This window comes from Terrapene carolina, unplaced genomic scaffold (genome assembly GCF_002925995.2).
Source record: "Terrapene carolina triunguis isolate 2854851 unplaced genomic scaffold, T_m_triunguis-2.0 Scaffold34021, whole genome shotgun sequence".
In the NCBI taxonomy this organism is placed as follows: Eukaryota; Metazoa; Chordata; order Testudines; family Emydidae; genus Terrapene; species Terrapene triunguis.
Window position 1 is genome coordinate 4,129,589 of NW_020698372.1, and position 25,127 is coordinate 4,154,715.

Genomic DNA, 25,127 nt, shown 5'->3' on the forward strand with positions numbered 1-25,127 from the left:
GCCCCTGACCAGAGTGCTGACTCCACAGCTTCCATTGGCCAGGAACTGCAGCCAATGTGAGCTGTGGGGGCGGTGCCTGCAGGCAGCAGCACAGAGATCCCCTCTCCTCCCCTGGGGTAGGGGTGTGTGCGCTGGTCACTTTGGGAGCTATGCTGCCCTGCTGACCCAGCCCAGAGCCTGCACCCCTTGCCCTCTCCCACACCTCAACCCTTTGCCCCAGCCCAGAGCCTAAACCCTGCTCCCCAACTCCCTGCCCCAATCAAAGTACCTCACTTTATTTTCATTTACTTCCTATTTTTATAGAAGGATGAAGAAAAAAAATGAAAAATGGTGGCAGGAGGGGGAGAGAGTGAGTTTGTTTTTTCTTGGCTGGGTCCTGGGGGTGGAGTGGGGCGGGGGCATGAAAATAAACCTGTGCACAAAATCTGCCACTGACTGAACCAGTGGAATCCCAGTCTCTTCCCCCCAGGTACTCCTGTCAAGCACTTGTTTTTCCACTGCTGGACTCCTAAGACTAGGTGCAACAGTACCCCCTAGTGGTCTTGCACAAATCAAGGAAAATAATCCAGCTCTGAGGTTCCACACCTGTGGGTAGGCCACAGGCACAACTGCATTCTCCAATCAAATCTCTAACTCCAACTGACTCATGTAATCTAAGTAAAAGATATATAAATAACTTTTGAGCTCTATATGCTGAAGTATAGAAAATTTAAAATGTCATGTTTAATTCTCACAAGTACAATGGTGTGTTTCACTTCAAGATAACCTAGCACAGCATACAGTCCAGAATTTACAACAGTATAAAATGACCAACACTCTTTTAATCTGACATGGATATATTTATTTAAAAAAAAAGTGGTGAAGATATTTACTGGATTAGATGAGTACCCATAGCCTTAGTGTTATTTTTATTTACAGTATTTGATTTTCTAATTAGAGAATAGAGGTGTCTTTACTTACATAGCACATTCATATTTTACACTCAAAAATTGAAAAGTATTCAAAGTTGAATGATTGTTTTAAAATCAATGAATATTGAACATGGTGTTTATTCAGTTTTATATATTGTACATTAATATATGGTGTTCTCCCTCTTTGAATACATTTTGCTCTCAACTTTAAAAAAGTTTTAGAACCACCTTGTTTCAAAGATCTTGAATTTGAGTGAATAGTGGTAGGGATTTCTATTACAACTGTTTACATTAAAATGAAAAGGAAATGTACATTGTTTAGTTTATATGTAATTTTCCTGCAGTGGACAGCCTCTGACACAGAAGTAGGGGAGCCTTGATCTAGCTGATGGGAACAAAAAACCCTCCCAAGCTGCAAAGATTTGAATGTGCATCATCCCCTCAATCAGTTGGTTTTTAAAAGTGCAACTGCATGTAGATGTAAAACTTCAATGGCAGTTAAAACTACCTCATCCCTACCTTATACTAAGTGTTACATCCCAACATTATCAAAACTACCAGGTGAGGGATTTACAGTAGAGGATGTGATGAGCTTCATGGTCCACAGAGAAAGGGACAAATTCTCAATGTCAGCTCTGGTTTGATTTACCACAAAGGCAATGGAGCCTTCTGAACTGGTTTCATACCAGGCATTGTGGTGGCATTTTTAGAGACAGTCCACTATGTCAATGTGGGGATCCACAAACCATGATCATATTGTTGAGGACTGCAAAATGACAACTTCCTGGAGGTCTTCATACCTTGAACATTGTTGATAACACTGATGCTTGGCTTGACAGAATTCCATACATCAAATCATCATGCACTGCAACCTCAAGCCTGGTGGCTCTAGTGCCCAATCCATTCTAAATGGAGACACTCATTGGTTTATCAGAGCACCTAAAATCAGCAGCAGCACAGCTCCATATAAACAGCTTTATAGCCACTAGACAAGAACTATGCATAGACTTGTCTGTACTCTTGCTAAAATGGTTGTATGTGAAATTAAAAGGCTGGTGGGGTCACCTGCTTCAAAGTCGATCTTCAGCCCTTTCAGATTCACTCAGAACATCCTTCCATTCCCACCACCATCCCTCCCCAACAATATTATGCTTAAGATACAACACAGCTTGGATCAATGCCCCCAGTGAGAAAACTGAATGCTACTTAAGTTAAAACCTGCACTTGTTTCAGGAGCATTTCTCACTGTTGGGCATGTAGATGTATAACAAAGGGGCACATGCTCTTCCCAGTTTGTGTGTTTAGATACAATTTTCAGATCTCCTTAGCATCAGGCCTTAAATATCTAACTCCCAGCACAATTTTAATATGCAATTGATGAGATTCATGGATGCATTCAGGAAGTGGTCTGAGGCAGTAGTTTGTGCAACATGCATGGATATATCCCCTTTACTGCTATCATCCATTATTTGTGATTAAGGAGTTACACCTATATGATGGGAGACAAATGCACACTGACTTATTTTTTTAATCACTTCAGCTTTCCATCTGTCTGGGATTCAACAGCCCCCATCCTACCAGCTATGGAGTTTAGACGCTATGGCCAGTTAAATGTGAATATAGGCTTTTAGTACTGACAGCCAGTGAACTTCTGTCTTTACTCCTTAGTTTGACTCAAAAATAATCTAGAGACAATCAACCTGGTTTACTTCCACTATTAATTCATGGCTCTCCAGCCCTGTAAATTGCCTCTTGAAATTATTCAACTTAGCAGGAAATGGCTTCTCTATATTGCTTGTTTTACAGATCCGTTGGTCACTTACACCAGTCTAAAGGAAAATCAAATCAGTGCCAAACATACATTTACTTGTTGGCTAGTATTTTATCATAGCCAGTTACCTGTAATGGAACCAAAGCCAATTAATGTGATTGAACTTCCCCCTTTGTCCTTCTGAAGTATTCTGACTTCTCTATTTCCTTTCACAGCTGCATTTTTTGCCTATGTATAACAAGCTACTGGTTATGAGACTTCCTGTACTGTGGGTCTCTGCTTCATGATGATCTATAGAGCGATCAGAAAGGGAAACTTGAGCTGACAGTTGCTGGAGATCTTAAGTGAGGGGGCTGGAAGCAAGTCTTTACTCTTCCCCAAACTGTTGTCTTGGAAGGTCTGAAGACCCTTAATATCACCCTAGGAGTGGATTGGGGCAACTGCTTTCTATGGAGTTCTTCTGTCCCTCTTCCCCTTTGGGGAAAGAGGGTCTCATGGTCTGGCTTCTCTTGCCATGAAGGACCTGGGAGCACTTCAGGCCTCAAGATTTCTTTATACTCCCTGGCTTTCCCTTGAGTGGCTCCTATTGTGCTCTTGGCAAAACTCTACAGATGGCAGCTCAGGCCTGAAGCAGTTCTGTGGGTCATGCTGCAAGTCCACATACACATTCCCAAATTGAAGATGAAGATTGCTCATGGGCTAGAAACTCTAAATATGCATTTTATAATAGTCATTTTGCATTAAGTATTCCCTGTAAGGCAGTGAAGTTTTCATAAGAAGTTACTCTAGATGTATACAAAAATAATTCATGAGAGGATGATTCCTCAAGTGGAAGATCTCAATTGCTGCCTTTTAAAGTGGACTTAGTGTCTGAAACATCTCCATAATTTCTGGGCACCTTTACAACAGTATGTTTTAAACCTACGGTACCAACAGTCCAAAATGCCTATCACTAACTATAGATAAAGAGTTTTCAGTCCCACCATAAAACAGGTGATCTAGGTGTAGAAGACCCCATCCTCTAACATGTCAAGGGAGTAGCTATTTGAACACCAGTTATGTACAACGTTCCCCATGCACGAATACTTTTCTGATCAGAACAAGCTCTCTGAAGCATTTGTTTCTGAAAAGCACAAATAAGACTTTACAAAGTGAAAGTTATAGGTTACATCTTGGGCATCCCAAATCTTGGCAAGTGCCCCATCAAGTTTGCTTATGTCTAAAGAAACTAACTGGAAAGTAAATTGAGATTTCAGAAAACACCAATATAAATATACCAGAAAGGAGGACCAGAAAAGCAAGATGTAAGAAACAGATCTTTTATTTACTTCTCTTTCATTGTACTTGTACTGAAGTTAAGACCATTCAGTGGCAGTCCCAACCCACTCAGTGGCCTGTGCTGTGGGAGCTGCAGACCAGTCTTCAGTGGCAGGCTGGGCACTCCAATCTTCTGAAATAATAAAGTGACTATCAGGAACTTCTACAGCAATTGTACTCACGTCCTGTGCACCTATTGACTAGTTTCATATGCATATCTAATCATGCATTTGAATAGGCAAGAACACTTATGGAAACAAAAGTGTGGTTGACTGTTCATGTATCCCATTGGAAAACAATTTGTGACCACTAAGAAGCACCGATCTAAAGGGTAAGGGCTTGTCTACACTATGTAGCCTTTAGTGACAAGGCTGTGTCGACACAGCCTTGTCGCTAAGAGTCAGTGTGCGTGAATGCTCTTTTGCAGTATTTTGTCGGCACTTTTGCCGACAAAATACTTCCAGCCCCATGAGCAGCATAAGCTGTCGGCAGGAGAGCACTCCTGCTGACAAAGTCGCGCTCACACTTGCATTGGCAAAACTTGTGTCTTTTGCGGGAGGCTTTAAGTATCCGTGAAAGACAAAAGTTTCGGCAACAACTGTGCAGTGTAGACATACCCTTAGGCTCTCTATACAAATTTCCCAGATGAATATAAAAAATACTTCCCAATACTCAGCCATGCTAACCAGAGGACATCTGCAGGAAATGTTTGGCAAATACTATGGAACTGCACTCTAAACAAATGAAAATCTGAGGAAATTCACTCAATGCACATGAAAGCTAGTCAGAGCTCTATGTGCATCTCCAAAGTTTCATACAGTTGACTATCACCAAGTCAGGTCTTTAAAAAAATCCCCCACATAAGAACTTCTATATCTGCCATCAATTTTTCCTTCAAACATTTCTCAAAAACTCACCAGTTGGGAATGGTTGGATTGGCACAGATGGTACCTGCACCCCCTCAGACCAATCTGCAACCTCAGGCTGAGGAGCAGGAGCAGCAGCCGCAGCGGTGAATTCAGGTGCTGGGGCTGTCCATTCACCCTGGAACTCCTCCTTGGTAACTGCCTTCTCAGCTGCAGCCTGCTCCTCCTTTTCAATCTACCAGACACAAGATTGTGAGAATCTCAGAGGGAGTACATTCCTATATTAGCTAACTTGCACTGATTGAAGACAATTTAAAATTGAGGTTAAAGTGAGGTTCTAACTATTTTAGTGATTGTATTACAGATGAAATTGCCCTCAAGTGACCTGCAAGGTTGTTTCCATACCCTCCCCTACATGCACACTCCCAACCCAATCCAGAAGTTTTTACCTCCTCAGGATCTCTGTAGAAGTAGAGGTCAGGCATGACCTCCCATGGGTGTTCACGGGAGATGGTGCCACGCATACGCAGGACCTCACGGGCAAGCATCCACCACATCAGACCCACTGAATGGGCCCCCTGAAACACAAACTGGTGTCTAACCTTTGGTTCAAAACCAGTCCTTTAAAAGAAGATATATACATAGCTGAAATCTATAAAAAAAGAGCACAAAATGTACACACCAAGTCCAAACCTCTTAAAAGCACAAGCTCTTGGAACGGACTAATGCTTGTTTCCCCCCCCCTCAAACCCTTCCTGAGGGTCCTTCAAAGATAAAGACAGGTTTCAGAGTAGCAGCCGTGTTAGTCTGTATCCGCAAAAAGAACAGGAGTACTTGTGGCACCTTAGAGATGCATCCGAAGAAGTGGGCTGTAGCCCACGAAAGCTTATGCTCTAATAAATTTGTTAGTCTCTAAGGTGCCACAAGTACTCCTGTTCTTTTTTCAAAGATAAAGGCAACTCTTTTGGGCACTGCTCACTTTTCAGATCAACAGTGAAAAGACCACATGAATGTAGAAACAAACAGTTGTACTATTTATGGCAGACATTAGTATGGATCAATCACTAACACCTGGGTGTACTGTACATGGCTCAGTGAGTGTGTCATCCTTTTGGCTTATGAGGGTCAGACCCCACAGGCACCCCATAAGCATCAAGATTTTAAGAATACAGAAATGAGAAGTATGTTTATGGGGTAACTGAACTGACTGAGGCTAGGTCTACACTACAGCGGGGGTCCGACCTAAGATACGCAACTTCAGCTACGTGAATACCGTAGCTGAAGTTGCGTATTTTAGGTCGACTTACCTGGCTGTGAGGACGGGGGAAAGTCGACCGCTGCCGCCTCTTGCCGCGGTGGATTTCCGGAGTCAACGGCAGAGCGATCAGGGATCGATTTTATCGCGTCTTCACTAGACGCGATAAGTCGATCCCAGAAAACCGATTGCCTGCCGCCGGACCCGCCGGTAAGTGTAGATGTACCCATAGCTAGGAAAGACTGACCAAATCGACAATTTACAGCATATTCTGAATATGTTCAAGTTTTGACTTGGGTATGAACAAATTTCAGATGTAAGGGTCTAAGCAACATCCTAGGCTCCTGCCCCCTTAAGTCTCACCAGTGGGGTAGTTCCAGAGAAGTGTAGATGTATTCCAGAGCAATTTCATCAGCTGGAAGACTCATCTTGGTGCTTCACTTTTATCTCTCACGTTTAAGAAATGTCGCAAGAATCACTATCAAACTCCACTCATTGGACCACAAAGGCCCTCGTGGCGTTAGCGAAAAATCCTGCCATGGTTACTGTAGCACACGTCCTACACTTGAGAGTTCATTGGCCAGAAACTGACCTCAGCTCCAAGCTCTAACAGTGTGCAGTTCAATCCCTCCTTCACACCATCTCTCCTCCCACACCATGCCAAAGGCTTTAACTGGTTCTTACCAAATTAGATATGCCAATACTTTCTAGCCCTTCTCTGCAGGAAGGGTTTTGAAAGAGTGCATACTAAGGTTTCCATACCATGGATCTAGAGTGAGTGCCAAAGGGAGAAGCACTGAATACTAGAGCAATTACCTTATTATTGCATGGGATAGCAATATCCACATAGCGCAGCGGGGAGTCTGTGTTGCACAGAGCAATGGTTGGGATGTTAACGTAAGATGCCTCAGTCAATGGCTGATGATCAGCCCGGGGATCTGTAACCACCAAAAGGCGCGGCTCACGGAAGGCAGCCTGGATCTGATTTGTGAAGGTACCAGGGGTGAAACGTCCAGCAATCGGTGTAGAGCCAGTGGCAGCAGCAAACTTCAGAACAGCACGCTATCAGGGGAGTACAAACAAAACCAGGATTAGAAAGCTGGATCAACAATCTCTCTATCATGGTACTGTGGCAATCAAAGAGGATATGTATTTTTGAATCATCCTCTTTCTATTTTAATTTCTATTGTCTGACTGAACTCCTCTGGCAACTCAGCTCTGGCATGAAACAGAATGGAACTGTAGTCACATTCACAATTATTCCCAGCTCCGCAAGATTGAAATGGAGTCAGCCCCATCTGTCAGTGAAATAAGCAGCCAGCCCAGGACTGTGGAAAACATGGGACCACTTCCTAATACTAACCATATGTGACTCCTCTGAGGTCTTAACTCTACTTAAAAAAATCTTCTCTTAAATGTCACTAATAATCTAGCTTTACCATTTACCTAGCCTCTGTATTTACACTGATCCTCTTGCAACAAATACAGGGTGAGGGTGGAAGGAAATGGAAGAAAGAGCAAAATATTTCTCCCCAAAATTTCTATACAGTATTTCAACTTCCCATATCTGGCTGCAGCAAAACTTTAATCACAGGTGAAAAAAGTTAAATTTACCTGTGTCAATGTCTCAGGAATATACCACCAAATCAAATTTATTGAAACATTCTTTAAATCCATCAGATATCTCAATTAGGCTGGCATGTGGCAGTGATTGCCATCAAACTCCAGTCATGGAGAGACCATCTTCTGGTTTTAGCAAACATCCTGCCATGCTGCTCCACTGTAGCACACTTTTGGCACTTGAGAGGTCATTGGCAAGAAACTAGAGTCAGCTCCAAGTTTTAACAGGTTGCAGTTGAAGTATACAACAAAATCCATTCATAACCTGAAGGTCTTCTGCTTACATCTTAGACCTATACAAGACCTACCTATCATGGCACTATGAATCTGAACCCACACTTTGGCCCATCTCTACCAGTGCAGAGAGGCAAAAGCCAACAGTGGCTAGGCTGGACTTAATTTGAAGGGTAAATTCCCTGCTGTATCATCACTGCTTTTATGGCAGCATCTCTAGATTTGGAGAATGAAAGTAGGTCCTATAAAGAGTTTATTATTAAAATGAAATGTGAAAGCACTGCAATGCAGGAAACCCAGACACCATCTCATTCAGCAACAACCCCTACCAAGGTGCAATGTTGACTGATTCCCAAGGGACTTGGGAAAAGTGACAGCTGCAATACCAGGCCTCCAAAAGGGATGTATAATGCAGGAGCAGGTTTTCCCCCAAGATTACAAGAAGTGAAGAAAGAAGAAATGTGCACAATTAGAATGCATGAGAACCCATCTAAAACAAGTGATTTAGTCACTAATCTGTAGTTACCTTAATTACCATCACCTAGCCCCTCACATCCAAGACACTTGCTCTAAAGGAACAGAACAGCACATTATGAACTATTCAACTTGTATCTGCGGAACATACAGCTCTGAAGCTTCTGTGTATGTGTGAAATTTGCTGAAAATGGACACTCACATACTTCCCAAGCCCCAAATGCAAAGAGTATGTCCAAAATAAGCATTAGATTTCAGGTCACCTGCTTCCATCTACCTAGCGTCACAGCCTTGCATGCAACATATGCTCAGTGAGCATGATTCTACAAAAGCAGGCCTTGCGCCCCATGAATAAGGTCCATACCTGTCCAGTATTCCTGGAAGAGATGACGCTCACATCAGCTGGGTTTTCAATGGCAACGATGGCACGGGCTGCTAATAGGAGCTTCTCCCAAGTCCTCTTCAGATTGATGATGTAAATACCTAATGTTAACATCAACATCCACAATAACCAACAAGTATAAGCTCTCATTGGAGCTGCACTTTTGTGTAACGAGACTGGCATGTGGCAGCGATTACTATCAAACCCCAGTCACGGAGGGAACACCTCTCCTGGTGTTAGCGAATATCCTGCCATGCAATTCACTGTAGCACACTTCCGACACTCAAGAGGTCATTGGTCAGAAACTGGCCTAATCTCTGAGCTTTAACAGTGTGCAGTTCAGACTTATAACGAGGAAAATAAAACAATGGATCACCACATATGCAGAAAGCAATTGTATTATTCAAACCCAGAGCCATAGAAATTTTCTGAATTTCAGTTCTGTCATTGATTTAATAATTTGACAAAGAAAGCATTTTTGGATCAACACTATAGCTGGGGCGAAGATTGACAAAAAACCTCAAAAGTTTTGATTTTCAAAAACCAGTTCCAAATTTAAAAATCCTACACAACACTTTCCCCCCCTATTTTTGACCAGCTCTATTCAAGCCATTCCTGCACATTTGGCACATCCTTGTGTTGAGAGATAATACAGTAAGGAAAAAAGATACTTAGTAAATTCTATTAGTTTGTGATTTGCAAGAGAAAAAACTACACTTGGGTCTTTATTTGCCCTTTTTTGAGGTATAGGTGGAGGCCTGGAATTTTGACATCATACCTATCTAAAATGTGAAAGCTGAACAACTTAGAAGGGACATGATATGGAGTCAGACTGTTTTTGTTAGAATCTATTTAACTGCAGCATTAATTAGTATTTCGGCTAAAGGACACTTTTGTTAAACATCCCTAAGACCTTCCAGATATCTTCCAGCATAATCAGGTTAGACTAGACTATTTCTAAGGTAAAACCATAAGCAGCAAATAAAGGTTTGTGAAAGTTTATGTGCATCATAAACCAGAAGAGGTACAAACCAAAGTTTTACGATACGCTTTGCAGGTTAACTTTCAGTCAAATATACATGTCAGGGGTAGGCAAACTTTTTGGCCTGAGGGCCACATCCAGGTATGGAAATTGTATGGCAGGCCATGAATGTTCACAAAATTGGGGGTCGAGGTGTGAGAGGGGGGTCAAGGCTGGGGGTGCGAGCTCTGGGGTGGGGCCAGAAATGAGGAGTTCAGGGTGCAGGAGGGGGCTCTGGGTTGGGGCGCAAGAGAGGACTCCAGGCTGGGACCAATGGGTGCAGAGAGCAGAAGGGGGCTCAGGGATGGGGCAGGCTGTTGGGGCACGGAGGATGATTGCTCTGACTGGGGGCGCAGGCTCTGGGGTGTGGCTGAGGACCTTGGGGTACAAGAGGGGGCTCTCAGCTGGGATCGAGGGGTTTGGAGGATGGGAGGGGGATTGGGGCTGTGGCAGCGGATTGGGGTGCAGAGGGGGCTCAGAGATGCAGGCTCTGGACCACACTCAACACAAGCAGCTCCTGGAAGCATATCCACCCTCCGGCTCCGAGGCACAGCCAAGCAGCGTTGCCATGTCTGCAGGCGCCACCCCTGCAGCTCCCACTGGCTGGGAACCATGGCCAATGGGAGCTACGGGGGCGGCACACAGAGCCGCCTGGTCACGCCTCCACATACTACATAGGAGCCGGAAGGGGGTCATGCCAGCTGCTTCCTAGGAGCCGCACAGAGTGGGGCAAGCCTCCAACCCTACTCCACTGCTTGAGTGCTGGAGCAGGGCAAAACTCCCACCCTGCTCCCGGTGGGAGCTGAGGACCGGATTAAATGGTCTGACAGGCCGGATGTGACCCACAGGCCGTAGTTTGCCCACCCCTGCTCTAGGTACTCAACGTTGCATAAGAAGATACAGAGCCCAGCTCAGCTGAGTTGATTCTTCAAGGGTAACACTTAGCTATGAACGGGTGACAGGGGATGAATCACTTGGTTACTCATTCTGTTCATTCCCTCTGAAGCAGCTGGCATTGGCCACTGTCAGAACACAGGCTACTGGGCTAGATGGACCTTGTCTGACCCAGTACAGTCGTTCTTATGTAACCCTGTTAAACATCATTGCCAGTTGCTGCTACTAAACATCCATTATAAGTCCTAAAACACTGCCAAGTACTTACCATCACTTTTCCTTTTGTAGATGTACTGTTCCATCTGAAAGTCTAGATTGGTGCCTCCCAAGTGGGTTCCTGCAGCGAGGAATTTGAGGACATCCTCCTCCTTCATCTGCAGGACATCGAGACCTCCGGACATTGTGAAAGTTCCCCTTTTAAAGTAACGGCAGGGAACCTGGAACAACAAATCAGTTCACTCTACCACAAACTTACTCAGAAGTAATTGTGTGAAGTAACAGACCATTGGGGAATTCTAGTCACTGGAGGTTTTTAAGAACAGTTTGTACAAACATGTTAGGGATGGTCTAGATCACATGCAGTCACCAGGGACTTTTCTTGCAGCTAAAAAGTAGGACTGTTGATTAATCGCACCCTTAAACAATAGAATACCAATTTAAATGTATTAAATATTTTGGATGTTATTCTACATTTTCATATACTGTATTCTGTGTTGTAATTGAAATCAAAGTGTATAATATTGTTTACAAATATTTACACTGTAAAAATGATATAGTATTTTTCAATTCACCTCATGAGTACTTAGTGCAATCTGTCGTGAAAGTGCAACTTACAAATGTAGATTTTTTTTTTGTTACCTAACTGTGGTGCATGCTTTCAGAAGTCTTCAAAGAGCAACACTCCAATGTGGAAACATGGTAGGTAAAACTGAGCAGAGGACATACAATTCTCCCCCAAGGAGTTCAGTCACATTAACACACTTTTTTTTTTTTTTTTAAAAGCATCAACATGGAAGCATGTCCTCTGGAATGGTAGTCTAAGCATGAAATGCTAAACATTCATATGCCCCATCTGGCAGGTAAATATCTTGCAATGCCAGCTACAAATGTGCCATGAGAATGCCTGTTCTCACTTTTGGGGTGACATAAATAAGAAGCAGGCAACATTATCTCCGCCAAATATAAACAAACTCGTTTGTCTTAGCGATTGGCTGAAGGAGGACTGAGTGGACTCGCAGGCTCTCAACTTTCATTTTATTTTTGAATGTAGTTTTTTGTACATAATTTTACAGTTGTAAGTTCAATTTTCAGAATAAAAAGATTGCACTGCAGTACTCGTATGAGCTGAACTGAAAAATACTCGTTTTTGGAGTGCAAATTACATGTAATCAAAAATAAATAGAAAGTGAGCACTGTACACTTTGTATTCTGTGTTGTAAATGGAATCAATATATTTGAAAATGTAGAAACATCCAAAAGTATTTAAATAAATGGTATTCTATTATTAACAGTGCGATTAATTGCAATTAATTTTTTTAATCGCTTGACAGCCCTACTAAAAAACACAATCATAAAAGCAAAAGAAACAAAAAAGATGAGAGCATGCAAAGCACTTTTTGTATCTCTATTCTGTTTAGGCTCAGTAAAGAAATAGTACATTATTTTTATTGTATTTGCAAAAAACCCCAACGTAAATAAATGACTATGAACTGCACATGTCTATGGGCATAATTAACTTTAGGGAAAACAAATAATTATTTTAGGAAAAACTGTCAAGAGCAGCCACTAGCAGGAGTTGGTGTCCACATTCTGGGGCCACCAAAAATTTGTTGAGAGAGCCAATGGTCTAGATTTATTTGGTCCTGCCACAGTACAGGTCCCTTCTTGAGGTCCCATCCAACCCTACATGACAATCCCTAGCGTGGCGGTGCGATGTAAGTAAGGTGTGACTGAAAACCCGCAGTTAAAAGGATACAAAAAGGAACCGCCCCATTCTGCCATCAGTGACTCCTTTGGCTTTTGCTTAAATTACATACAGTGCAGCTGAGCTAACCCTAAACGACCCCCCCCCCCAATCCCACCCGCGCACAGCACGGGGCACGCAGCGGCTGTGCTCAGCTCGCCGCGCCCCGCCGCCGCTTCCCGAAACAGCAGCAGCGACGCCCAACCCCGCCTCGCCAGCGTGTGTGTGTGTGGGGGGGGGGGGGGCGGGGGCAGCGCGGTTGGCGGGGGTGGGGGAAGGCCCCGATTGCCCGGGGGGGGCCCAGGGGGGGTTGCGGGGGGGGGGGGGCGCGGAATCCCGGAGCCGGCCCCGACGCTCCCCCCCGGCACCGCCCGGTCCCGAAACCGGCCCAGAAGCTTCCCGATCCCCACCCCCCGCGCGGACGGTCCCCCAGGCCGGCTCCCGCCCCACTGCGCCCCCGCAAGACTCACCCGGTGACAACGCCGTATGGAGACCACGTTAGGCTCAAAGAGAGAAAGAGGGAGGCTGCGGGAAGTGACGTTCATTTATAGATTCCCCTCGGCCAATTAGCGGCAGCTACGTCGTCGGAAGTGAGGCAAAGGGTTGAAGGTCATCTGGTGCCTAAGGGGCGGGAGGAAGGCCCGGGGACTTAGCGGCAGTCACGTGGGAATGGCCCTCAGCCGCAGCGTCTGTGCCGGGCAGCAGCCGGCAGGTGGCAGCAGAGCCGCGAGTGCTGAGGATCCCCGGCCTAATGCGGCTGGGGCTGGGCTGGGAGAGCCCGGAGCGGGCCGGGCCTTGCTTAGGGATGGGCTGTGAGCCAGGCGTGCCCGGGGCGCTAAGCTGTAGGAGGGCTCTGGGGGCAGGGCCTGGGATGGGGCCTAGAGCAAACACGTGGCCATCTCTTCCCTAGTGTAAATCACCCCCCCCTTCCTCCCTCCCACACTGCTGCCAGCTCCCACCATATTACCCCCAAGCCCCAGCTGCTGGAGTCCTTTGTTCTGCCCAGACCCTTAGCTTTCACACCCCATACAAGTAAGGGTCCCAGCCCTCCTGGTTGCGGAGAAGAGCTTGGAAACACGAAGCAACTGCACCCTAACAGCTCAGAAACTGCTACTAGGCAAATGAAAAGAACCGGACTGATGATTTGTGAATTATTTGCGATTAGCAATCCTGCTGTCTGCATTGATCGCTGCAGCACTGAAGTGCTGCGCATGGGTAACTCATAGCTAGGGCCTACCAAATTCATGGTCCACCTTAGTCAATTTCATGGCCAGAAGGTTTTTTAATTGGTCAATTTCATGATTCCAGAGGTTTACATTTAAAATATCAAGGTGTTGTAATGGGGGGGGAGGGGTCCCGACCTGAAAGGGCATCATGGGGCGGGGATGTCACAGGATTGCCACCCTCTTCTGTACTGCCTTCAGGGCTGGGCTCTGAAGGCAACAGCCATGGAGCTTCCTGCAGCTGGAGGAGATTCCCAGAGGTGATGGGGGGCCCCGATCTGCCCTGCTGCTGGGAGTGCCCCAGGCGGGGGCTCCTAGTGCTAGTTCCAGCGAGTGGCAGATTAATGTATGGGCCCACAGGGCTTGTGCCCAGGGGCCTGGCCAATTTGGAGGACCCCAGAAAAATGGGCACCCAGATCCCCGGCAGAAGCCCAGAGCCCACCCACCCTAATCCCCGGCTCCAGCCACAGGGGGCAGAAGCCCCAAGACCAGGTGTCCTGAGCCCCAGCTAGAGCCACGGGGAGCAGAAGCCCCAAGCCCAGGCTGGACCATGGGGCTGAAGCCCCAAGACCCAGTTGGAACCACGGTGTGGAAGCCCCGAGCCCAACTCCAGGGCTGCTGCACTGGAAGTGGGTCTGATCTCCCCACTGAGAGCAGCCGTGCAGGGGAAGGATAAGTTTTGTCCCTCCACAGCTCAGCTCATACTAGTTGCTAGGAGCTCCTGGTTGGAGCGCTCCCAGCAGCATGAGGATATGTATTTCATGGGGAAGGGCTTATTTCATTGTCCGTGAAATTGGTAGGGCCCGATATCATAGAAGTGAAGGGCTGGAAGGGGCTGAGGCAGGACTGAGTACACCTAGACCATCCCTAACAGGTGTTTGTCCAACCGGGCCACCCCAGTTGGCCAGGGCTCCGGGGCACTGCCCCCATAGGCCCAGTGGCTAATCCACCACTGTTGCTATCTCAAAGGGTTTAATGGGTCCTTTATTTCTCACTGTTGTCCTTAGAATTCTTCATATATAATAGTCACTCTCTTACTAGCTGATGGCAGCTGCTATCTTACATATGTAATGTGATATGTATACCATTCCTGTTTGTAGGATATGGTAGGCCTGCTTTTATGTGTCAGTTTACTCTCCAGGTTCAGCTAAAGGATTGGCTAGGGAAATGAGACTCTGGAGTTCAAATGGCCCCACAGCTCTGTGCAATACCTACTACCTGTGATGTGTATGTGGGTAGAGATGTATAATTTTGTGTAACCAGAGGTTATTCCATAGTAATTTACAAATCCTTTCATAATCTTCACAGCAGTATTAAGTATAATGTTCTGATATTAAGGAGTTTATAAAAGTAGATATAGGCATTGTACAATACACAAAAGGAAAGGCCCTGATTTGAAGCACTTAAGACCTAAACCCCCCCATATATATAGAAATGAGGACACAATGAGACAATGGGTGAAAATATATTACAGCAATTGGGGAAGAGTTTAAGATGTTACTGCCTTTTTCCCTGCTCCTAGTCTGTGTTTTCTGTTTTTGATTGTAAACTCTTCAAGGCTGGGATCTGTCTTACAATGCTTGTACTGACAAGCAGCCTTTAGGGCAGTATAGAAATAATGGTTTTATAATTCACACAGTGAGCATAGAGTACTGTTGAAACCTGCAACAGCCTTGCTTTTACTGAGCCAGTTAGATGTTGTCCTTCTCCTTAGCCCTTCTATCACAGGTGTTGGTTTTAGATGCACACAGCCCGAGGCCAGGGACATTAGAATGATCTTTCCATAGCCTGAAAGTGACTTTGTGCTTCGGGATTACCTTGACCTGCCACTTTTTTCTCTGTCTATTTCTACATTAGGCAAGGGTTTTGAACCTCAACAAGCAGCAGCTGTGTGTAGCAGATAAGAGTCAACTGTTGACTCCACCCCATGATCCTTCTGATCCACGGCTGATGCTGAGCCCTACAAAAATCTCTTCCTTTTGTGACAGCACTAGCAGAGCTAGGCTAGTAGAGCACATTGTGTGGAGATGGGGAGGTAGGCCTAGGGTAACCAGACAGCAAATGTGAAAAATCAGGACAGGGGGTGGGGGGTAATAGGAGCCTATATAAGAAAAAGATCCAAAAATCAGTACTGTCCCTATAAAATCAGGACATCTGGTCACCTTAGGTAGGGCTGGAGCCACTTTTAAGGGCCTAACGTAGGCAGACTCTAGAATCAGTGGGGCTCTGTGTAGTACACATGGGAATTGAATCATGAAGAGCAGAAGGCTGTGGACTTTTATGCCATAGTAGCACATGTTCGTGCTTTTAAGATCTACAGGTTTCTCCTGGTAATTCCACTTACAACATTTGTAGTAAAATCAGACTTACAAAAAAAAAATTTCACCGTAAGCAGGTTCCATTGTAATACCTCCCCCCCCACACACACACACACACGCACACCAAAAAGAAATGGCAGACTATCATTCCTTCCCCAAGAGCTTCAATTCTACACCCCACAAAAAATAACAGCTGTGGAGCTTCCAATCCATGAAGTTAGATTAGCTTTCAAAGGGTAAGGAGCCAGAATTGGGGTTTGTACAGTACATTTCAGGCTTCAGTTCTGTAAGAGGGGTTGAAGAAGGGGAGTGATGGTATAAACCCATGATTAGCTGTTATCTGCTTAGCAGGAGGTTACACACAGCTTGGGGCACCAGAACTTTTTTTTTTTTTTAAACTGAGCTCAACGTCCCGATTCCTGTGCTACCTTGCATCTTGTGCTCAAACCTAGGGGCACTAGATTGGACGCTCTTCGTGGCAGGGACTTTTTTGTTTGGTTTGTTCACCACCTAGCACTCTGGGGGTCTTGCACTTGTGTAGTCATTTCCACCTGTGCACAGTGAATATCCATCCTAAGGGGAGCATTTCTCCCCCACCCTCCTTGGCATTGGTGTGAATGACTATGCAGGACCCTGAACAGTGGAGAACAAGGCCCCGAACACTTTCACACATTCTCTTTGAAAAGTGCCTGGGGAAGCCTGGCAAAGTGGGTCTGCAGTTGGTTTCCTATGAAGGCCAATAATATTAACAGAGCAGTGACCTTCCTCTCCTCCCCTGACTGCCAAGTTAGGGATTCCATCTAGTGTTGCCTCTAAAGGCTAGAGCCTTCAGCAGCTTAAATATGAACGTGCTTTATGTCTTGCCAGATGTGGAGCTCAGTAGTAGCAGAATCTACCAGCTTGGTGGGGAGGGGGGAGGCTGTGCACAATAGTGGTACAACTCCTGTGCCCTGATTCCGTGCCAGAGAAATCTGCTAACAACCAGGCCTCTCTGTCCAAGGAGGCACATGAGATGCCATCGGAAAATAACTCCTGCTTCTATAGCCCTCCCTCCCCAATCCTGGAACATGAATGTCTCAGCAGATAAGGTGTCTGTAAAGGGCCCAGTCATGCTCCTAGGAGACCGATTTCACAGGAGTGGCAGATATCAGCTGTAGCAGGGAGTTAATGTTTTTGGCAGCATCCCTGAGCAGTGGGCTTCCTCAAGCAATAGAGGCTCCTGTGTGCCCTTCAGTCAGTATCTAGGCTCTCTCCTCGCTGCAAGGGCAGTCAGCTTAAATAATCAAGTGTTTTTCTTGTTATAAATGTTTACTGGAGATAGCGCACGGTACACACACTTAAGCAAGTGCTCAAAGCTAGGGGCACTGAAGGGGAAATGCGCTCCTCCCCATACACAGACGGGAAGCTTTGTGGGGCAGGAGCTGTGGTTTGGTTCTGTTTATACAACGTCTGGCACAATGGGGTCCTGCTCCGTGACTGAAGCTACGAGAATAATGATGGAAGTTCTCAACAACTCCTTTGAGAGCAATACTATGCGATTCTTCTGGGGTGCACCTGCTTAGGAAGCAAAAAAACCAAACCAAAACAACAACAAAAAAACCCTGCAGCACCAAGTCTCAGAGCTCAGGTTACTGACTCAGGCTTATGCTATAGGGCTAAAAATAGCCCGGGAAGCGTCTCAGAGCCCAGGCTCCAGGAGACCAAGCCCAAATGCCTACACAGCTATTTTTAGCCCCAGAACACAAGCCTACATCACTTCAGCTGGGCTCAGATTCGCTGTGGTGGTTTTTTGTTGTTGTTTTGCCATGTAGACGTAACCTGACTGTGCCTCTCCTGCAGTTTCCCACAGGGCTGTTTGTCCTCATTGCTTTAGTAGAACTAGTCCCCATGGAAGTCAGTTGAGCTGTCTCGCCTCATCCCCCACCCCACACACTAGGGAGTTTGTTTTCCATCTGTTTCTTAGTGTTTTAAAAAAGAGAAAGGCACTGAAAACATTCCCCTCCCTCCCTTGGGAAGAAAGAGAAAGGAGTTGCTAGTCCATTTTGCAGCCACAAATGTAAATGACAGTGTAGAATACAACCTTCTTGCATGATATGTTTTATTACAGACGCATTTACATCCTTTGGAGTTAAACCTGGATAATGGTCCAAAGCTACAGCTCAATTTCAACAGTGCAAGAAAAACAGCTGGTACAGAAAGGCTGCAAATGGAGTTTCAAAAAGAGACTCCATTTCTCAAGTCCTTTTTCTGGCCTTCCATCTCTCTTAGCTAAGTCATATTTCAAGACAGTCAATGCTTTTGCCCTGCCATGGTAGTCATGTGGGTAGGCATAACAAATGCCTACAGACAAAAGAATAAAGCCAGTGGAAAATGTCTTCTTCCAAGACAATGTCTTCTTCCATGACATTGGGTCATGCTGTGGGAAATACAACCTAAAGCACAAGGGAAGAGGCGTAAAGCCCTTTGCTGCAAGCCACAACAGAGATGTCAGTTAGGTTCCCAGCTACATTATCCATCATCAAAGCTACCGTGCAAGGTATGGTAAGACTGCATTTCCCAGCATTCCTTTCAGATACACATTTCCCCCTTTCTCACTCTAATACATGTATTAATACATTAAGCAAACTCTGAAACAAATCATTACATGGTGCCCCTCGTAGCATTCTCCTCTATGCCTTCCCCATGGGTGCAGAAGCAAAACACACTGACAGATAACAGGACGAGTGTCAGATGGCACATGGTGTGCCCAGTCTACGATCCCAGGCCACCACGGTAGAAAGTTGCAGAGTTCTGTAGTCCAAGTCCAATCACTTCTTCCCCAAATGCCTCAGCTAGCTTCTGTGCTAAGGCTTCTCAGGGCACATAAGACTATTCTAAAGGGGTTTCTTTCAACGGTCTTTACCGTAACCATGTAGTTCATAGGACACTGAAACCCTCCCATCTTCCAAGGAAGTTGAATGATACGGTCCTCCTGGAATGCTTTACTCTGAAGATGCAAGGTCAAAACCTTCTCTCTCCTACCTGCATTTGTATCAGAGAGGGCATGTTTTGCAGCCTAGTCCTCTGGATCAGAAATCGTTATCGCTCTACCACGGTGGAACAAAGATCCACCCGCGCAGAACTGGGAAATCACATCTCACCAGCTGAACAGGAGAAGGGCTTAGGCTGGTCTCCTCCACTACAAGCCCTTCAGGATTTCAGCCCCATTTTTGCCATCATCTGCTCATATAAAGTCCATGCCATCGCTGCCATCAGAGTGCGCCGCAGGGCACGGGGGACGCCGCCACGGAAAAAGCCAACCAGTCCATAGTCCTACAGGAGACAAAACAAACACCAGCTGTGTCACTTCATGTAATTCTTAGACTTCTACTGGATGGCATAATCCATGGCTGCACTGAAATACATTCTGTACTAGTCCCTAGTGCCTGAGAAATCCATGCTCACACAGCACTCAGCCAGAGGGACAGCCACAGGGAAGGGACCTCTAGCATCACTCAACTGCAGTGACTTCTGCTGATGAAGGAACAGCAGTTACTGGACAGCTGCTATACCGTGAGGCACAGTACAGAACAGTAAGAAGAGGGAGGGGAACCACAGGGCCTGGAGGGAAACCCCCACCTCTGTCCAGACAAACAAACAAACAAAAAAAGACAAGAAACAAACCACTTCAGGTCACTTAATATAGTCACCAGCCTCACTTCAGAATTTTGTGTCAGTTAATATTTACAGAATTGCCAGGGGTGAAAGTAAGGCGGTACAGGAAAGTGGCCGCCGGTACCGGTCCCTACTGCCTTACTTTAAAGCACTGCCGCTGCTGGCAGGGCTGCCGACGGGGGGAGTGACGCAAAAGGGGCAGTGACGTTAAAGTGCTGCCACGGCAAAGGACCCTGCTTAAAGTGCTGCCGCAGCAGCATTTTATTGTCACTGCCCCTTTTACGCCCCCCAGACTGCCAACGGGGGAGAGGGGGCAAAAGGAGCAGCTGCCCCGGGCTGGCGATTTAAAAGGGCCCGGGGCTCTGGCCACTGCTGCAGTAGTAGCAGTGACGGCCAGAGCCCCAGGCCCTTTAAATCAGCGCTGGAGCCCCAGGCACGGGCCAGCGTGGAAAGGCTGGCTGGGGGATGCTGACCCTCCCAGCCCCACCCCTTCTGCCTGAGGCCCAGCCCTTTCCGGGGGGTAGGGGGACGGGCGGAGTCAGCCCCCGTACCGGTAAGTTTTCAATTTTACTTTCACCCCTGAGAATTGCCCACGAGTATTTTTAAAGCTCTGCCTAGGATTTACTTTCATTGAGCAGAAAGAGAAATTCTGAATGGGAGCAAATAGCGTCTAAGCAGAAGCGTGGCTAAAATCCAGATTCAAACAGACCCAAACTTTAGGGAAGAGGATTGATATGGACCTGAGCAGCAAAATTCAGCTCCAGATCTTTCATTCTGATTTTGCAGGCTCTCACTTGCAACAAAGAAACAGTCTAGCCAAGAGTCATCCTAATGTAACCCAATGTCAGGACAACTGTATCCCAACTTTGATGTTGTGTAATCCCTAGCATTGTATCACAGAGGTTGTGAATCACATCCTGGGCTAGCATCCAATGGACATACAACTCTGGGGCCAAATACAGGTCGATGAGTGCTCCACTGGGGTATCCACTCCATGCATCCCCACCCAGTTCCTTGGATAACAAATCTGTACATTCACTTCTTGCTAGTGTTCAAAGGACAGATAATTGTTTTATATCCCATTTATCCTTGAAGCTTGTGTTTATAAAGCAGCATATTACAAAAATCCTCCTGCCTCAGTCTGGCAATCACAGGAGTACTGCAGTGATAAGCCATGGATTCCAGCAGCCCAGGACTGGGTACAACCAGATCCTGCAAGGTTATTTGCTAACACGATTGAAGTGAAATCAGTAAGTACATTCAATTAACAACAGTCTAAGGGTAAAAGTGCTCTATAATGGAGTGAAGAAAGGTGAAGTGAAACCTCTAGTCATACGATGGCTCAGGATACAAGTTAGATTACGTGTGAGTGGTGAATGTAACATGCCCAAATGTGTATGACTGTCGTCCTCTTTTAATTCACTCACTCCCCATGCTCAGCTAGAGAGAGTGTGTTTGCTTTTCCAAGGGATTTGTCCTGTGTACATAGGTAAAGGACGGTGGAGCACCAGGAATAACCAGGTGGTGGTGAAGTTAACTATCTAGCACATTAATTTTCGTACCGCTCAGAAAGAGCAAGAAACAACAGTAGCGTGTTGGGAGCTGTCTGTTCCCAAGGAGACTGATGTGGATATCTGCCCCATGGGAACTGGATTCAGACCACCAACCAGTCATCAGATGGGAGTAACTTCAGTCACTACTGACCCAGACTGTATGTGAACCAGTGACCAAGAGGTGAAAAGTTCAGTCTCCCATAGCATAACACAGAGGAAGCATTTCAGAAGCTACACTGCGTTCACAGTGGTATATACCTAGTAATACTCATTTGAAGGTCTGCTTTAGAGATGAAGGTGAGAACCTTCTTATCAAATCTGCATCTCTGGTGAAGTGACCAGAACTGAAGTTACATTCACACAATCCTCTCAGCCTCACCTTGAAGATTAAGGCAATGGCCTGCCCCGTCCAGCGGTATTTTTCAGGTGTCAGCTGCATGTGGGTTTTGATTACATCAGCAGGCTGTGTCGCCAATGAAGCCAGGATTCCAGCAAAGATTCCACAGCTGAAGTTCACTAAGGGGGTGAGCGCTGGATCAAACTGGTCTGGAATGAAGCAAGACACAGCTTAGTCAGACATAATACAGTACAATTCTGTTCTGTAGATAGTGACTTTCTTAGAAGCTGTATCCCAAACTAAATAGTTACCAAATTATAAAGTAGATAACTGAGGAAGAGACTTTTCAAAGGAGATTAGCAAATAGACACACCAATGCTAATTTTGGCTAAACAAATCACTTCCATTGGGACTGAATTTGACAGACACACAGAGCTAAAGAAAGGCTGTTTTAGAGGGCAGAAGCTGCAGAGGAGAAGGCTCTCACACCAAAATCAGGCAAGTCTCAATTTAGCAGAGATTGCAGAAGTGTTGGGGAACTATACAATGTGCATGAAAATGTGCAACTGGCAATGTCAGGTGTTGAGCAAGTTTTCCCCACACACAGCTCTGCCAACTCCTCATCCCCAACTCACAGTACCCCTTGCTTGGTAACTGCATCCCTGAAGTATCTGTCTCATACTTTGCTCGTAGGCAAACACCAGATCACCATGAAGCGTGGATGCATTCTATGTGCAATGTAGACCAGAGTCCCCTGAGCACCAACGTGAGGCCCAGGTCATTTTCATGTAAGACTCCTCCAGAACGTGAACATCCAGTTCTCTACAGGTGGAACACTAATGCCCCACCTTAGCCCTACAAGGGATCGATTTAATCAGAAAAAGGCCAAAGTAAAGCATGTGGACAGAAAGGAAAGGATGCTGGGAGTGAGAAGAACCACATTCTGTGTTATTACATCCACATTCAGCCTTACCCTGAGGTATAACTTTTTTGGTCTGGGTGTAGAACATCAAATAGATGCCGGAAAAGGGTGCATCACGCAGGAGCGTTGCAGTCAGCCCACAGAACAAGCCCCGGGCCCCTTCTGTCCGATAGATATTCCTCACGGCTCCATACACACTCTCATAGCCATACTTCCCACTCTGCAGAGGACACACAAAAACGGTTTACCTACATGTCAGATATAGGGTCCCTTGTGCTGGGACATCATTACTGAGCAAGCCTTGAAGTGAAATCACCTCTCTACACACAAAAGGGTGAACACTTACCTCCGACTCCTAAATGCTTTAAATACACCACCACAAGGGCAACCAGCCAGATTTCTCTTTTCCCAAGGCCAATCATATATTGTAGTTACAGTATATTTTTAAGTATATACACGAGACGCAATGACGGGGGAGGGATAGCTCAGTGGTTTGAGCACTGGCCTGCTAAACCCAGAGTTGTGAGTTCAATCCTTGAGGGGGCCATTTAGGGATCTGGGGCAAAAATCTGTTTGGGGATTGGTCCTGCTTTGAGCAGGGGGTTGGACTAGATGACCCTCTGAGGTCCCTTCCACCCCTGATATTCTATGATTCTATGACATAAGAACTATTCCAGTGACATCGCCAGAGAGCAACTGTCTTGCTACATTATCAGCAACAGAGCTTCCCATAGCACGGATATTTTATTAGCTACTTTTTCTATAGCAATTTACTTCTCCGACTCCATCCACTTCCACTGGCTGGAAGATTCAACCCCAGTCTCCTCGCAGGGCTAAGCATGGTGCCTCCCCAGCAATCCCCACCAAGGACGCAAGAGGTGAGGAAGGGGATTTGAACTTTATCTCCTGCATGGCAGATAGATATGGAACTAACACATATAATATAAATATACACCATACAGTTACTAGCTATTACAGACCAGCCTTGCAAGAGTGTTAACAGCCCAAGATACAGCCACTCTCCCCCACTCCTGCCATGATGATAAAAATATTATTTCTTGCTGAGCAAGTAAAATATAGAAGTTACTTGCCCCAGGTGTGTGAGCGTGGAGAATTTTTCAGTCCATCTAGGTTTCAAACCATACCCATCATTGCAGCATTTAAGCACCTTGCGCAGTATAGAAGCAGTATATAGGATCTCAGTTTCTCAGTCCCTGATACCCAAGACAGATGAATTTTTTGTGCTATAGGAGAGGGTATGAAACCACAACACAAACGTCAGAAAGTTCTAGAAGTATGAAAATTGTGACACTCACCTCATATCGTGTCTTCACCACGGTTATGGGCAACATGCAAACCCCTGCTACTGTACGGGAGCTAATGCCCAGAAAGACAGACTCTAGGGCTGTGGGGGAGCGGTCCGAGAGAAAGTACTGCTTCATCTTGTACAAGGTGCTGAAGTAAATCCCGACCCCAGGGATGCATCTTGCGAAGGACTGCAGAAGAGTGAAAAATGGAGAAAAAACACACTACAGAACACTAAAAAAAGGGAGTGTTAAACCTGCCGGGAAGCTTCAGGCCCTGGGGAGGGTCACTGAAACGAAAGAGCTGGTACTCTGAAGAAAGGAGAAGAGGTGTAGGGCAAAATCATGACTCCACTGAAGTCAGAGTTTTGCTATTGACTTTAATGGGGCCAAGATTTCACCCAAAGACTCCGTCCCCAATTACATGCACATTCAGGAACTGAAACAGGCTTAGGCCGGTGCACCAGCCATTACAGATATATAGGCCGAGATTTTTATAGATATTTATTAGACATGGCTTCCCGTCAGCGTTGCATGGCCTAAGTAACATAGACAGCTACCTCCCAGTTTCAAAATTGACTTGAGCACTTAGGAACCTTAGACCCACTGCCCTTCAGTGAGAGAGACTTAGGCTCTTAAGTGCCTAAGTCACTTTTGAAAATAGGACAGACATCTAAGTCACTTTGGCCTTGCAACACTGAGCGGAGCAACATTTAAATACCTTTAAAATTCTAAACCATACTTACTAACACATGCTAGGTAAGAAAAAGTCAGGGTTAAAATAATCACTTACTGGTGAGACCCCTTTCCAGAGCCCTAGGAGGCTTTCAGTGCGAATAACCCTAACGAACAAAGCTACCATCCCAACATGACTTGACCTAGAAGGAAAACAAGAAAGGAATTACATAGATATACTGCAGCTGATACCCCATGGGGCCAACCCTACAGCCCTGCTCTAGTCCTCCCTCACCCACCCAGAGCGCTCCAGAGATGTACCTGTGTACTAGCTATAGCACCAGGGCCAGCTCCAGCATTTCTGCCGCCCCAAGCAAAAATAAAATTGCTGCGATCGCGATCGGCGGCGGCAATTGTGAAAAAAAAAAAAAAA

At 45.8% G+C, this 25,127-nt stretch overlaps 2 protein-coding genes and 3 non-coding genes across 6 annotated transcripts in view; all 5 read right to left on the bottom strand.

Moving 5' to 3' along the window:
- Window positions 1-3,985: 3,985 nt before the first annotated feature.
- LOC113409692 (40S ribosomal protein SA) lies at window positions 3,986-13,253 on the bottom strand. Of its 2 annotated transcripts, none has more exons than XM_026663874.1 (7): window positions 13,179-13,253; window positions 11,014-11,182; window positions 8,813-8,931; window positions 6,937-7,182; window positions 5,315-5,443; window positions 4,917-5,100; window positions 3,986-4,132 (listed from the first exon to the last, which is right to left on the bottom strand). In XM_026663874.1, the coding sequence occupies exons 1-7, from the start codon at window positions 13,251-13,253 to the stop codon at window positions 4,038-4,040; spliced, it is 1,017 nt and encodes a 338-aa protein (XP_026519659.1). In that variant the 3' UTR covers window positions 3,986-4,037. The 2 variants fall into 2 exon arrangements, with proteins under 2 accessions (XP_026519659.1, XP_026519660.1); XM_026663875.2 differs by having other exon boundaries at window positions 3,986-4,129; window positions 13,179-13,227.
- On the bottom strand, window positions 6,582-6,741 carry LOC112119309. Its single transcript, XR_002909106.2, has one exon. It is a non-coding gene; the product is annotated as a small nucleolar RNA SNORA62/SNORA6 family (small nucleolar RNA).
- Window positions 7,818-7,976, bottom strand: LOC112119311. Its single transcript, XR_002909108.2, has one exon. It is a non-coding gene; the product is annotated as a small nucleolar RNA SNORA62/SNORA6 family (small nucleolar RNA).
- On the bottom strand, window positions 9,010-9,169 carry LOC112119310. Its single transcript, XR_002909107.1, has one exon. It is a non-coding gene; the product is annotated as a small nucleolar RNA SNORA62/SNORA6 family (small nucleolar RNA).
- Window positions 13,254-18,695: 5,442 nt separating the features above from the next.
- Window positions 18,696-25,127, bottom strand: part of LOC112119300 (mitochondrial glycine transporter) — a 12,332-nt gene continuing 5,900 nt past the window's right edge. The window contains exons 4-8 of the mRNA XM_026646057.1: window positions 24,813-24,897; window positions 24,032-24,211; window positions 22,767-22,935; window positions 21,836-22,002; window positions 18,696-19,561 (exon numbers count right to left, since the gene is read on the bottom strand). Coding sequence (XP_026501842.1) covers window positions 19,439-19,561; window positions 21,836-22,002; window positions 22,767-22,935; window positions 24,032-24,211; window positions 24,813-24,897 — 724 coding nt within the window. The 3' untranslated portion in view covers window positions 18,696-19,438. The remainder of the gene's footprint in view (window positions 19,562-21,835; window positions 22,003-22,766; window positions 22,936-24,031; window positions 24,212-24,812; window positions 24,898-25,127) is intronic.